At 39.9% G+C, this 16,177-nt stretch overlaps 1 protein-coding gene across 5 annotated transcripts in view; it reads left to right on the top strand.

Moving 5' to 3' along the window:
- ADHFE1 (alcohol dehydrogenase iron containing 1) overlaps positions 1–15,536 on the top strand; it is a 33,599-nt gene extending 18,063 nt beyond the window's left edge. For 2 of the 5 annotated variants that reach the window (XM_059901941.1, XM_059901940.1), the window contains 5 exons: positions 997–1,095; positions 3,753–3,831; positions 4,003–4,099; positions 7,094–7,251; positions 15,003–15,536. In XM_059901941.1, coding sequence (XP_059757924.1) covers positions 997–1,095; positions 3,753–3,831; positions 4,003–4,099; positions 7,094–7,251; positions 15,003–15,086 — 517 coding nt within the window. In that variant the 3' untranslated portion in view covers positions 15,087–15,536. The remainder of the gene's footprint in view (positions 1–996; positions 1,096–3,752; positions 3,832–4,002; positions 4,100–7,093; positions 7,252–15,002) is intronic. The other 3 variants (XR_009498505.1, XM_059901942.1, XM_059901943.1) reach the window with 3 other exon arrangements.
- Positions 15,537–16,177: the final 641 nt, after the last annotated feature.

Genomic DNA, 16,177 nt, shown 5'->3' with positions numbered 1-16,177 from the left:
TGATGGCCAGCCAGCTGTCTGACGGGGACACAAGGCTTGGCATGGCAGCTGTGGGAGGTGAGGGGGCGAAATGGACAGAAGAGAGGCTGAAGCTCCATCACCTGCTATCTCACCTTGTTATTTGGGAATAAGGAACGAACACTGGGTTTTGGAAAGAGACACAAGTGCCTAACTATTCCAGATGAAAGGAGGAAAAAGGCTGTGGCACTTTTATTTCATAGCAAGAACCCTTACTCCAGGCAGGATCACAAAAAGTCACGTGGGAAGGGGTGCCCTTGGCTGTCTCAGGGTTCCTCCCTGGGACAGGGTTTCCAAGCCCAGGAGCAGGAAGGCTGAGCTGCATCTGAAAGGGGCCTTTGAGAATTTGCTTTTCCAAAGTGGCACTGAGGAGGGATGGAGCAAGTAAAGGCTTGTCCTACAATAACATCCCACTTCTTCCACAGTAATAAGTATTAAAATAACATGTGCGATTTCCACAGATACCAAAAGAGGTCTCCAGTGGGTCCGATTTTGGGTGGTATCACAGAGAGAAAGATGTCTGGGCGGCTCATTTGGCCAGTAAGTAGCCCCAGGCGACAGGAACTCACTTCAGCAAACCAGCCTGGGCCCTGTGCCTTCTGAGTATGTGTTTACTCTGAGTCCACTCACAGCCCCAGTCAAGGTCATTGACAAGTGAAGAAGAAGAATGAGTCTCAGGGCACTTTTCTTGAGCAGCTTTCATAGTCCAAGGGTCAGTGCTTTCTTCCCCTGGCACTTTTATCACATGAGCAGCCTGACAGCATATTTATTATGCCTTTGCTCAAACTGTTGACGAGAAAATATGTTTCCCTTTGGTTTTCATCTAGAAGACAAGGTGTCAATTGAATAACTTGCCTAATTTTTCTTCCTATCGAGTAGCATTTCTTTTTTTTCCAGATCTTTCCCTAAGGCGGCTCTTTATTCACTAGGAAATGCCAATGTAGATGTGTTATTGTTAGGTATTTATATCATCCACAGGGCTGTCAGAAATCCTGATGATCTTGAAGCAAGGTCTAATATGCACTTGGCAAGTGCTTTTGCTGGCATTGGCTTTGGAAATGCTGGTGTTCATCTGTGGTGAGCAAATTTGAGATTTTATTTCTTCACCTAAACTATTGCCCTTAAATTTTTTAAATGTTTATAATTTAGGACATGTGGTAAGATTTTAAATATGCTATAGAAAGAAGATATTTAACTTAGTGTCCCATAATATTTTCTTAATTCAAATGCAGTTTATCGGGTCATAGATTTTTTTCTTTTTAGTAACAGCTTTTTTGAGCTATTATTCACATACTATATAATTCACCCATTTAAAACTTTCAGTGGTTTTTAGTATATTCACAAAGTTGTGCTACCATTACCACAATCAATTTAGAACATTTTATCACCTTAAAAAGAAATCCTGTCCCCCTTAGCTGTGGCCCATCAATCCTCCTATACCCCCAGGTCTTAAACTACTACTAATCTACTTTCTGTCTCTATGGATTTGCAAATTCCAGACATTTCATATAAATGGAATCATATCATATGTGATCTTTTGTGCCTGGCTTCTTTCACTTAGCATCATGTTTCCATGGTTCATCCCATGCACATATTAGTACTTCTTTCCTTTTTTTTTTTTTTTTTTTTCTTTCCTTTTTATTGCCAAGCAATTTTCCATTGCACCGATATACCACATTTTATTTATTCATTCATCAGATGATGGACATTTGTGTTGTGTCCACTTTTTTGGCTACTATGAATATTGCTGCTTGAATAATCATGTACAAGTTTACCTGGTGGACATATGTTTTTATTTCTCTTGAGTATATATCTAGGAGTGGAATTGCTGGGTCATATGGCAACTCTGTTTAAATTCTGAGGCACTGCCAGGCTGTTTTCCACAGCGGCTGCACCATTTTACATTCCCACCAACAGTGGATGAGGGTTCTGATTTCTCCACATCTTCATCATGTGTCATGGGTTTTTAAAACGTCAAACGCAGGATTTTTTTTCTCCTAATCTCTCTCAAAAAGAAGGGGATTAGAATATTTGTCAATAGCCAGAATTAGTCTTTTGATCAGAACTTTATTGGTATGTTGCCTTAAACTTGAAAACCAGTGAACACGGAGAATTAAGAATTGGCCTTTGCTAGGGGAGCGCAATGAAATGTTCACCCTCAAATTCTGCTGCTGAGAGGAGCATAGATGGGTACCACCTTTCTAAGAAGCAACTGAACAAAATCTGCCCAGAGCTTGGAAAATGTTTATACCCTTTGCCCCACTGATGTTACTTCTAGAAATGTAGCCTAAAGAAATAATCATGATATGATCAAAGAATATCCTTATAAGGATATTCACCTAAAAGTTATTTATAACTGAAACATTTAGGAACAACCTAAATTCCCAACAGTTTGGGAATGGTTAACTGAAGTTTAGTACTCAAAGAATAAAATATCTATTAAAATAATATTTTAGAAGAATAGAAAATGGTATGGGGAAATGTTTATAAAGAATATTAAGTAACAAAAGCAATGTCAAAAACAGTGCACAATACGATCATAAATTAAACATATGCGTAAGAAGACTAGAAGGAAATATTCTATAATGGTTATCTTGAGGAAATAGGATTATGGATCATTTTTCTTTTTTACAAAGAATATATATAACTGTTAAAATAAAAGAAATCAAACTAAAATATTGGCTATTGTTAGAAAGGTACTTTGAAAGTTACATGAACCCTCTCACATCACGGAAGCATGCTAAGCAATATTTTTCTGAATACTATGAAGCCCGAAAACAGTAAAGCACGTCCCTAAGTATCCAACAACTCAGAGAACCGATAGCTTCTGATCTGCCTCGTGAGAGATGACAGGCATGGGGCACCTTTTTTTGGATAATCATACAATTCACCAAAATACTTCATCTGTCTATGAAATGTAAATCTTTTAGCAAATAAAAACAAAGTCATCCAATAACCCACATTAATAGACTTGCAGACCATTTTACTATTGTAAAACATTTCTTTTTCAATATATTAACTGTAAATATATTAACTTGTCACAATGTGTATCTTCTGGGTCATCTAGTAAATTATCCTGTATTGTCCTATTTGTTCACTAAGAATTCGAGAGGATAAAGAGTTTTCCCATTAAAACATACCAAAAATCCCCACAAATAAAAATGAAAATGCCTTTTCTGCATAGCCTTTCAGGCTGAAACAATCATGTATGATTCAACTCCCATTAGTACGTAGCATTTAAAAGAAGGTATCAATCATTGGCAAGACAGATCACTGGCGGAACAAGCTTGCATGTCTAGTGCAGTACATCTTGGCTCATAAAATTCCCACCGACATCTTCAGTTTGTGAAGGAACACACTGCCAAGGCAGTGCAGAGTAAGATAGAAAATGCATACCCTGAAGATTATTAAAGAAACTTCAAAGTGAATTCTTGATTTCTTCAAGATCATAAGCTTAACCAATGTGCTTGGCCAGCAACTTAAGCATCAATACTTTCTAATGGCATACAATTCTATGAGCATTTGAATTTTAACATTTCAGAAGTCTTGTGAATGAAAACACCAAATATCAACTGCATAATAATATATCCTCATAGGAATCAAAGAAAACAGAATGTCTAACTTTGTGGGTTAATAATATTGTCAAGAGACTGTGAGGGTCTCTCCCATAGAGTATTGTTAACTTGAATTTCTGATATCTGTATGTCAACATAAGGACTTTCTTTCTTTTCTAGCCATGGAATGTCTTACCCAATTTCAGGCTTAGTGAAGACATATAAAGCAAAGGATTATAATGTGGATCACCCACTGGTGGTAAAATCATAATAAATTCTTTAATTTAGTCTTAGATTCCTCTCAATTGCCATAAATGTATCTGTCAATTCTTGATTGCTTGGAGTACAAGGTAAAGTAATTTAATATCTAGAATACGCATGTTGAAGACTGACTTTGCCACGTTGGTCACCATGTTTCCTTTCTCCCCAGCCTCACGGCCTTTCTGTGGTACTCACCTCCCCAGCAGTGTTCACTTTCACGGCACAGATGTCTCCTGAGCACCACCTGGAGATGGCAGAAATATTGGGTATGAATCGTTAATCATCAATCTGTGACCCACATATGTGGAGCATTTCCTAGGATGCTTCTGAAGATAAACCATAAAGAATAATACCAAAAAATATTGCTTGGGATAATTTAATAACAAAATGTCAGTGACCTGCCCAAATTCCTATCTAGCACTAAAATTCTGTAATTTTGTGTTTCTAAGAGTCTATTAGCAATGAAATGGAACCAAGTACTGCTTACGTTAAGTTTACAGTAATAATATTTCCACTGTTTTCGTCCCCAAGGAAAGTGAAACTGTTTATATACTATTCATGTTATATATGGTTTTTGTCTTGTTTAATAGGAACTAAAAATGAATCTAAATCAGGAAGTAACAGTAAATTCCCAGTTATAGAGAACCTAAACAACTAGAAACTTTATAAAAAGTTCCCCAAAGAAGAATTTGTTTGCTGTTCTGTAGGATAAATAATGTCTATAATAATATACCCACAGTGCCTTTTAAATCTTACAAGAAATACAGTTACATTTAGGATCGCTGTAGTGTTAAGTAAAATATTGGTATTTTTCTAATACAAGAATTCTTTTAGGTAAACTTAAGTATTAATTAACTTTTAAAACATCTATTCCCCTACGTGTTTTAGAAAGGGAAAAGCTAAAAAGAAAACCGCATTATGCTCCTCTAGCTCGAGCCGTTGGAGAGATTAGTTCCAAGAAGGTAGGAACGACCCAGATATCCTTCCGAATGTGCTGCTTCATCTCCACCTCCCACTGCTAGATTTCCCGGCATGTGCTGCCAGAAGCATGGGGCCTACTTTTCCAAGGATCTTGTATCCCTTTTCCCTTTTGGACTGGGGATACTGTTCAGCTCTATGTTGGGACTCAGATCCTTCATAAATATGCAAACAGTGTAAACAGGCAGGAGCCCAAATAGTACGCTAGATGTATGGTAAACGGGAAAATTTTAGACAGCCTAAACCTAACATTCCAGGCCACCAACAAAACTACTGAGAAAGCAAGGCCTCTATTAGACAAAAGCCAGGCCAGAGGAACTACCGATACTTTCCTCTTGCAAAGGAATTTTTGGTTAATATTACTCCATATTTAGCCATTAAATATTTTTGTTTTAATTTTTACTGGAGTATAGTTGATTTACAATGTTGTGTTAGTTTCAGGTGTACAGCAAAGTGAATCAGTTATACATACACATATATCCACTCTTTTTTAGATTCTTTTCTCATTTAGGTCATTACAGAGTATTGAGTAGAGTTCCCTGTGCTATACAGTAAGTAGGTCCTTATTAGTTATCCATTTTATATACAGTAGTGTGTATATGTCAGTCCCAATCTCCCAATTTATCCCTCCCCCACCTTATCCCCTGAAAACCGTAAGTTTGTTTTCTACATCTGTAACTCTATTTCTGTTTTGTAGATTAGTTCATTTGTACCCTTTTTTTATATTCCACATATAAGCGATATCATATGATATTTGTCTTTCTCTGACTTACTTCACTCAGTATGACAATCTCTAGGTCCATCCAAGTTGCTGCAAATGGCATTAAATATTTTGATTCCCTATGTAATCTCAGATTGTCTTAGCTTTATACCAATGTATTCTCTTTCCTACCTTCTCTTTTTTTCTAAAACACTTCATAGGAAAACCTGGAGCTTTGGATGGCAGCAATCCCGGGAACATAAGAACCTCATAAACCCCGTATCATGTGTTACCCTCCACTTAATCCATATTTGAGCTGCCGCTGTGTGATACAGACTGGTCTTGTTGGGCAAGTTTTACCTTCCATCCAGCTGCTCTCCCAACTAGCTCTGTATCTGGTTCTATTTATACCTTTTCCTGGATAACATAAACAGGTCTCTGTCGGAGAACAGAAAGGCTAAAACTGATTTAATAAAATACTTCAGTATGGAGTGAACCATACCTTCTAGTCTCTTTTTGACTTATACAGAGAAAGTGGATTTGGACCACAGCATGAGGCATTTTGGATAATAAATAAATAATGCTACCTTCTGTTTACAGATTGCAGCACGTCCCGGCGATGAATGTGTTCAACCAGAACAGATGGGGGCGTGGGGCATGGGTGCTGAGGGTTTGGGATTGATTCCCTTCATCTGGGAACTTTCACTGCCACCCTGCCTGAGGGCAGAACCCCCTGGCTCTTCCAGATTGACTTCTCTATGCTTTTGTGTATTAATTAGTAATTATGTCCAAATTCTGCCCTTACAAATCTCCAATCCCTGGCAACCTTCTTCCTCATTCATCGATATCATTATTATCTACATGTTAAATACTGCTTTCTAAGAGTCTCCTTATTCTTAATTCTGCCTGACAGGTTGTATAATATATATTTAGAGGGACCTGCCCTTTGGCAACAGAGTCCAAAAAAGTTTTCTAGCTAGAGAGAGGAAATATACTCCTTCCCCGGCCACACCTAATCCATTTTTGTCATTTTCCTCCTTTTTGGCAGTTAATGTTGGAGTTTTTTGAACTTCTGTAGATCCTTGTCTCACAAAGTGTTTGCAAAGGGTTTGTCTTCTTCTCCTAAGCTGTCGCCTTGAGAAAGGACACTGAATGTGTAGACCTCTAGATGTCAGCAAATTCCAAGACTTGAAAGTTACATAAGCTGTGTTTTCTCCTACAGATGCTCATTCCTCCTCATCCAAACACCAGCCTTCTTTCTTGGTCTCCTTCCTGTGCCTCTTTTCTGGGCCGTTTCTCTTCTTCCCACCACACAGAGGGCGAGCAGCCCACTGGAAATGTGAGAGCCAAGCGAGCCCCCCTCCCCGCTCTCCGACTTCTCTATGGAGGCTCTGGGGGCTCCCAGGCTGGCCTGTCTTCTGCGGGGCTGACAGCTGAGCCGGCCTCCCGGCTGGGGGCACAGCGGTGCCCTTGTCCTCAGTGTGAGGGGCCGGCAGTAGGTTATGTATTCAGCTATCTTGTGACTGAATCACACCCAGGGCCAGCTTCCTCCTCTCTACAGTCAGTGCTTTGTGTCTTCCAGGAGCCGACACCCGCACTGCCAGGGTCCCAGATGCTGGGCCTATTTTGGCAGACACGCTGCGGAAATTCTTATTCGATCTGGATGTGGATGATGGCCTAGCTGCCATTGGCTACTCCAAGGCTGATATCCCCGCATTAGTGAAAGGAACACTGCCCCAGGTAAGAGACGCAGCCCACCCTCGCTGCCTTCTAAGAAGCACCAGGCTCCAGGAGAGACACGGTCCATTTGGGGCATCTTAGGGAAGGAGGTGACAACCCAGGTCTCCCCCCACCAGGCAGCAGCTCTCCCCTTCCCCAGGGGGAAGGGGCCAAGTCTCCCTCGCCTTTATATTCTTCCATTAAACTGTGGCTTACGTGAAGCTTTGATGATGTAATGAAAGAATCCTTTATAAAAATTTAAGGCAAAAACAACCAAGTTTATCTTGAGTATAGCAGAATTTCCCTTTTCTCCATTTCTGCTCTTTTAAGAGTCCCCTATAAAACTATGTGAAGCTCTTCCAAAAGGGCCACTAATATTATTTTCCATTATAAAGAGTTACAAATTCTACTATTTTGTGAAGAATAGACATGGCTTTTAAATTAAGATGATTACAAAATCACTTTTTAAACATATTTGGGAGATTATATATTTTATACATATATACTTATTTGTGTCACTTTGAGTCTTATTTCATTTATTTATATGCTCCTAAAGAATTTAAACTGAAAAAAAAAAAAAGAATTTAAACTGAGCAGCTATCATTTATATGGTAGAATTATAGTAGATGTAAAGTTTCCCCTCTCAAGGTTCTCATGAAAAGAGTTTATGCCCCATTGGACCTCTCTTCCATTTAGGATGAGATACCCTTGTGTTATAGCACCAGAGCCTAATAGGCCAAGACCCTGTTTGTTGTAATTCACCATAAAACAGAGAGCTCAGAGCCAGGAGATGACACCATGCTCACCAGGCCCAGAGCACTCACTAACTCCTCCTGTCCAAAATGCGAAAGGCAAGGGTCACTTAAACACTATGAGGATATACGGAAAAGACAAAAACTCTAATTTGAAAAGATACGTGCAATGCTCATAGCAGCGCTATTCACGATAGCCAAGACGTGGAAGCAAACCAAGTGCCCATCAACAGGTGACTGGCTTCAGAAGATGTGGTATATATACAATGGAATATTACTCAGCCATAAAAAAGAATGAAATATTGTCATTTGCAGCAATGTGGATGGACCTAGAGAATATCATACTAAGTGAAATAAGAAAGAGGAAGACAGATATATGATATCACTTATATGTGGAATCTAGAAAACATTACAAATGAGTCTATATACAAAACAGAAATAGACTCACAGACATAGAAAACAAACTTATGGTTACCAAAGGGGAAAGGCAAGGGGGGAGGGATAAATTAGGAGTATGGGATTAACAGATACTAACTACTCTATATAAAACAGATAAGCAATAAGGATTTACTGTATAGCACAGGAAACTATATTCAATATCTTGTAATAACCTATAATGGAAAATTATCTGAAAAAAAGTACATATATATAACTGAATCACTTTGCTATACACCTGAAACTAACACAATATTGTAAATCAACTATACTTTTCTTACATTTTATTTATTTATTTATTTAGTTATTTATTTGGCTGTGTTGGGTCTTCGTTGCTGTGTGCGGGCTTTCTCTAGTTGTGGCGAGCAGGGGCTACTCTTCATTGCGGTGCGCGGGCTTCTCATTGTGGTGGCCTCTCTTGTTGCAGAGCACGGGCTCTAGAGCGCAGGCTCAGTAGTTGTGGCGCATGGGCTTAATTGCTCCACGGCATGTGGGATCTTCCCGGACCAGGGCTCGAACCCGTGTCCCCTGCACTGGCAGGCAGATTCTTAACCACTGTGCCACCAGGGAAGCCCTATACTTCTATTTAAAAAAAAAACCAACAAACAAACACTATGAGGATAAGGCAGTCTCCCCAAAATTAAGGCATTCATGTATCTATCCCTGACATTGGAACAGAGTTAACAGCTAGAATATCCACTCACACAGCATCCTGCTTACCACAAGTGGTGCTTTTCCCTCAGCCCACTTCAGTTAAGCAAAGGCCTCAAACTGGCTTCTTCCCCACTCAGCAAGTACTTAGAATGTTGAAGACCTCACCACTCACATAAGATAATATTTGTGTGGATTGGGTTCACAGACTTATCTGTCCATAGGAGCAAGGTAAATAATAGCAATGAACAAAGCAATTTAAGGCACTAGGGAATGGTGGGGACTTTGGAACTGGAAAGCACGTGACCCATCTCATTGGGTGAGCAGCTTTTCAGCTACAATTTATTAACACCAAGCATAAATTCAGTTCCCAGTGTTGGTAGAACTTGCATTTTTAAGAAAAATCAGCAATTGGGATGTTTGTGTTGAATTCCCTGATTTCCCAATGTACAAACAAAACATGGCCCATGGGCCACCAGTTTCCCTGATTTAGGGTCAGGCCCAGTGGGCTCAGTTGCATCCAAAAATATAAATGAATGAGAAAAAGAGGAGTCTCAAAGTACAGCAGAGACACTAGTTCTAACCCACAGTCCTAACCTGTAAGTCGAAGGGACTAAATAAAAAGTATGACCATCACAATCATTTTTTCCAAACCTATTAAAGTTCCATGAAGGTAGGAGCCTGCCTGGTTTGCTCATCTATCTTCTATAGCACCTAACCCGGGCTAGTGAACATTTAAAGGAGCACATTCCTGCAACCCTCTCCTCTTAAATCTTCTGTCCTTGTTTTTGAGCAATTTCCTTAGACTTAATAGGACTCAGCCAATGAAAAGGAGCCATGAAAGCCTGTCCAGGAATACCAGAGACCAAGTGGTCACCACGATTTTGATGTAGCCTCTGGCTCTTATAGCATGGTCCCAGCAAGAGTGTCCACTCTTCAGGGGGTCCTCTGAAAAGTTCTGCTTGTTATCCCAGGAAAATGTTCAGGCATATGTATTTATCAACCTCCAAGAATGGTATTCATGAGTTTCAGATAAAACTGGATGATATTCTTGGCCATTTAATTGCTGTGGCAATGCATCTTCCAGCCATCAGCACACACTGGCAGGTGTGGACGGTTTTAATTCTACTGTACTCAGGCTTCCACTTTCAAAAGCTGTTCCAAACAGCAACAGATCCAGAGTAACACTTGAGACCATCCTCTAAAATAGCAAGTTAATTAGGTATCATTCTGAATGCCTCAGTGCACATGTCATACTGGGAAATCACAGATAGCAGAACCTTAATTAGACAAAACTAATTTCTTAGTTTCACAAAGGATGCAAGGTAAATTGAATCTTTCTAAACAAGTCATGTCTATAAAGTAGGAAACCAGGATTTCCTCAAGCTATGTTCATAAAGCAGCCCCAAGGTGGATGCTGCCTTTTTTTCCTTTGATCATGTTTTCACGATTAGGAGAAACACAGTTAATTTTAATTCACTGGCACTAGTTCAGTTTTGAAGTCAATATGACAGATTTATATGCATATATGGGGAAGGGGGGAATATTCATAGGACTTTAGAAGGAATATTGGAAATAAGCTTGCCTGTTTTGCAGTTGAACTACTGTTGGGTTTTTGTTTAGTTTTTTGTTGTTTTTTTTTTAGTGAACATTTTACAGGAATGCTATGGCAACTTCAGAATTTTACACATGCAGCAGACAAATCTTCACTTATTAGTATTACAGGATTTAAGGTAGTGAGAGGGATATATTCTTCCTGCAAAGAACATCACCAGAAAGGATATTTCATGCAGTCAACATTTGATAAAGCTTCTTTTATGTTCAGCAAAGAGGGATCGGTTTTCTCTGGAACAACCAGGCCAGTATTCTTAACCAAACACCACAGCCCATACTGGTGGCAGCAAATAGCAGCCCTGTGTACAGAGGTTTCCAACTGCCATAGCCGCGCTGCTCGGGGAGCAGGCAAGAATAAATTAATCTTCCAAGCTGGATTTCTGAAACCTCTGGCAAGAAACATTTACATTTCCCATCAAAACATTTCATTACCGAGGAGAGCTGTCTACCAAAATGAGCACTTCCACTCCCTGGCAGACAGGCCCGCTGAAATGTTATTTTATGAATGTGCTAAAAGTAGTAGTCTGAATTTATTTCAGTGCCCATGTTAATCAGTTGTCCTTCGGTCTTACGTGTCTATAAATAATAGCACAGTGCGGAACACACCTGAATCCTGAGAGGTTGGCTTTTATATGGCACAAGTGATACGTGCAAGGATATATCACAAACTTTACGTCCTTGCCCCTGTTGAACCAATCGTTGGGGGTTAGAAATGTGAAAGAGAAACTCACCTCAGCTTGGCCTGAGCTGAGAGTCCTGAACTACTTCATGCAAGATGAACAGGGTTGTTTTAAGGGCGCTTGAGCTCATCAGATAAGACTCTCTGCCATTATAAACAGAATAATGTGGCAACTTCGGCCATAGCAAATACCGAACTTCCGTTCTGGACCCTGCCACAAATGTGTGCGTAAGTCACCGTGAACAAGTCTCTGCCTTGCTATGGATTTTCAAAATTCTTTAGGGTCTCTACAAGATGTGCTGGGATATGAAGCTTTACCTTGGCTTCACCCATACTCTTCAGCATTGTCCCCCATCCTTCTCCCATATGTCCATCCATTCTTTTTTTTTAAGTTGTGGTAAAACATACCTGACATAAAATTTACTATTTTAATCATTTTTAAGTGTACAACTCTGTGCCATTAAGTACATTTTACAGGGTTGTGCAACCATCATTACTATTCATTTTCAGAACTTTTAAATCATCGCAAAAAGAAGCCCTGCTCTATTGCTAAATGGTAAACAGTAACTCCCCACTCTCCTCTTCCCCCAGCCTCTGGTAACCTCTATTCTACTTTCTATCACTGTGAATTTGCCTATTCTAGGTACTTCATGTAAGTGGAATCATACAATATTTGTCCTTTTGTGTCTTCAGTTTGCATAATGTCCTAATAAATGTGTCAGAATTTCATTCCTTATTATGGCTGAATAACATTTCATTGTATGGATAGGCCACATTTTGTTCATCCATTCATCTGCAGATGGACACTTGGGTTGTTTCCACCCTTTGGCTATTGTGAATAGTGCTGCTGTGAACATCAATGTACAAGTATCTGTTTTAGTCCTTGCTTTCATTTCATTGGGGTATATACCTAAGGAATAGAATTGCTGGATCACAGGGTAGTTCTGTGATCACAGAACTTTAACTTTTTGACAAAACTGTCAAACTATTCTCCATAGTGGCTGCACCATTTTACATTCCCACCAACAATGCACGAGGGTTCCAATTTCTCCACATCTTCACCAACACTTGTTATTTTCCATTTTTTGGATAGCCATTCTAATAGGTGTGAAGTGGTAACTCGTGGTTTTAACTTGCACTTTCCTAATGACTAATGACATTGAGCATCTTTTCACATGCTTATTAGCTATTTATATATCTTTTTTGAAGAAATATCTATTCAAGCCCTTTGCCTATTTCTGAGTTGAGTTGCTTGGGGTTTTTTGTTATTTAGTTGTAGCAATTATTTGTATATTTTGGATATTAATCCCTTATCAGATATATGATTTGCAAATATTTTCTCCCATTCTATGAGTTGGCTTTTCACTCTCTTAGTAGTGTTCCTTGATGCATAAAAGTTTTTAATTTTGATGTAGTCCAGTTTATCTATTTTTTCTTTTGTTGCCTGTGTTCTGGTGTCATATCCAAGAAATCACTGCCAAACCCAAAGTCATGAATATTTTCCCATTTTCTTCTAAGAGTTTTAAGGTTTTAGCTCTTACATTTAGGTCTTTACATTTAGGTGCGTTTAAAGTTAATTTTTGTATACATCCTTCCTTCTTTTTATTCTTCCTTTTACCTGACGAATACTTATTGATGTCTTACAATATACCATGAATTGTATGTGACACAGTTTAGAAAATAAAGTCCCTTCCCTCCCTCATGCAGCTTACGTTCTAGTAAGGAAGACAGACAATGGTCATCTAATCAAATCTACAAATAAGATACAAATAAAATCGTTTCAGGGGCTTCCCTGGTGGCGCAGTGGTTGAGAATCTGCCTGCTAATGCAGGGGACACGGGATTGAGCCCTGGTCTGGGAAGATCCCACATGCCGCGGAGCAACTAGGCCCGTGAGCCACAACTACTGAGCCTGCGCATCTGGAGCCTGTGCTCCGCAACAAGAGAGGCCGCGATAGTGAGAGGCCCGCGCACCGCGATGAAGAGTGGCCCCCGCTTGCCACAACTAGAGAAAACCCTCGCACAGAAACGAAGACCCAAAACACTGCCAAAAAAAAAAAAAAAAATCGTTTCAGATAATGATTAGTGGTCTGAAGGAAACCTGGGTGATGAGATAGTGATTTCACAAGGGACAGTGTGGCGGGAACTCCAGCGAGTGTGGTCAGAGAAGGCCTCTGATTGGAGGTGGAGGCAGCCAGGTGAAGATCTGGGAGAAGCATTCCAGGCAGAGGGGAAAGGCCCTGAGATAGGGTGAAGATTCGCATTTTCATGGGACTGAAGGGGGACCACGGGTCTAAGTGAGATGAGCGGGTGGGAGAAGAGTCAGAGCTGGGGTTAGAGGACATGGTTTTGTTCTAATTGCAGTGGGACGTCATCAGAGTGTGTTAAGCAAGGGAATGGTGTGATCAAGCTTGCAATGCGGAAAAATCACTCTGGCTGCTGTGGGGAGAATGACCTCTAGGGGGTGAGAGTGGAGCGAAAGTGGAAACAACTCTAAGAGGCCTTTCAAGTAGGACAGGAGCATGAAGTCACTACGACAGGTTGTGATGGATCGGGAGGTGAGAAGTGGTCAGATTTGGGATTTAATTTGCAGGTGGATCCGACAGACTTGCTGATGGACTGAACTTGTAGGGAAGGGAAAGAGGAATCCAGGATGACTCCTAGGTTTTTCCCTGAGTGACTGGGTGACATTTCTGAGAGAAGGAAAAATGGAAGGTGGGGGAGTCGGAGTCCTATCTCGTATGTGTGAATCTTGAGATGCCAGTATCCCCCCTCCCATCATCTTTATTAATCCAACCAGTAACTGCTGAGCACCTGTTTGCCATGTGGGGCGCTGGGCACAGCCCTGCCCCATGGAGCTTCGCTCTCCTACCAAGTGTTGTCCCACACAGGCGCTCATCACAGAAAACGGACCCAGAGACCCACAGACATGCAACCAAAACACTGGCACGTTTCTTAATTTCATTTAGGCCTGGAAATTTGGGGATTAAGGAGCCACTGACGGGAGTGTCAAGAGCAGTAGGAGGTGCTGGTGTCTTTGCTGACTTGACTCAATAATCACTGGAGAAAGTAAGGAAATCACTGAATTCATTTGGGAAGGTAGAGATAAAACCTTAGTTAATTTTTTTTTTTTTTAAAAAAGAGTCACTTGCTGCCCATAGCCTGAAAGTTAATGTCCTAGTGAAGTCCTTTGTAATATACATGAAGTCCAAGTTGCAAAATCTATGGTCTTTGAAGCCAAGGGTGACCCCGTTCTGTTTTCCCTGGCTGCACACGTTGTGCCTGGGACAGTGCCCTCCACACAGGGAGAGCCTGGCAGGGGCACCTGACTGGCGTGGTTTGGTCATTGTAGGAGGTGTTCTTCCTGAGGCTGGTTGGGTTCTGTACATTTGAGTAGAAGGCTATTCTCAGGACCTCAGGCAAGAGTAATGGCTTCTGAAAACTTCGCAGGAAAGAGGCATCACTTGATAAAACTTCTGAGTTGGGAATCAGCTAGTAAGAAGCAAACAAGAAATATGATTTTTAAAGCTGTGACTATTATCAAGTCACTGTTTCTCATGACTGAGTTAATTCACATACCTAGTAGCTTTTACAAACTGTCTTTGCAAAGCCCTGAGTAATTCTTTTTGTTTACTGTTTCAGGAAAGGGTCACCAAGCTTGCACCACGCCCTCAGTCAGAAGAGGATCTGTCTGTTCTGTTTGAAGCATCAATGAAACTGTATTGATTTTCATTTTCACTGAAAGAATTACCATTGGCCATCGTAATTCTGAAAACAGAAGTTGATCTAGCAAGGGCTTTGTCTTTTCACCTCCACACATAACTTCCCTGTTACCAGCTTGAATGTGATATAATTTTATCCTGTAAAAGATTCCCTGATGCTCCAAGTCCAGCTACTTCCATAGAACACACTGAACAAATGCCCACCATGCTGGACCCTCAGCCGGACTTCAGAGGTCCCTGTTCCTGCCCCAAACCCTGCAGACTACCCCTGCTCCATGTATCAAAAGGGCAAACACTCATTATCTACCAAAAATATTAATGTGTATATCCTATGCCCAGTAATCAACCCCACATCTAGAAATTTATCCTATAAAATACTAGCACAAGTGTGTAAAGAAATATGACAAGGATGTTTCTGGCAGCGCATGTTCTAATAATAAAAAATTTGAAAGAACTTAAGCATTCATTAATATATAGATAAATAAATCATAGTATATTAAATAATGGAATGCTTTTGTGCTACTAATAAGAATGAGAATAACTCTACTAGAAATACGTCCATGATAAACTGCTAAGTGGAAAAGAGTAAGTTGCAGGACAGTTATATATTAATATGGTCTGATATTTACTTTTTAAATTATATATAAATATATGTCTCTCTCTGTATATATATCTAGAAAGAACGTTACACATCAAACTTAAAAGGGATCACTGAAGAAATGGAATTTGGAGGACAGAGAATTAAGAGAAAATGTTTACTTTATATTTTATACTTTCACTTCTTATTTTACAAACATCTGTATTGTTTGCATTTGTTACAATAAGCACACGTTTTCTAATTTTAAAAGAGGAAGAGAAAAGAAAGAAAAATATCACTTTGCTGTTTTAGGTCAGACTCATAAAAATACTAGTAACTATATTTAAAAGGTAAAAACAAATCCAAAGGGGTAAAATATTAGAGATGGATCCTCTGGTGGAGCAGTTGTTCTTTTGAGAAAAACACAAACAACCTACATGGTAATTCCCTCTTTGGAAAATGGTTCTGGTGCTCAGAATAAATTAATTCAAAAGCAAGCCGTTTTGCCGTTTACAGAC

This window comes from Balaenoptera ricei, chromosome 17 (assembly GCF_028023285.1).
Source record: "Balaenoptera ricei isolate mBalRic1 chromosome 17, mBalRic1.hap2, whole genome shotgun sequence".
In the NCBI taxonomy this organism is placed as follows: Eukaryota; Metazoa; Chordata; class Mammalia; order Artiodactyla; family Balaenopteridae; genus Balaenoptera; species Balaenoptera ricei.
Note: the sequence above shows the minus strand (reverse complement) of the source record. Positions and strands in the feature narration are given on the sequence as shown.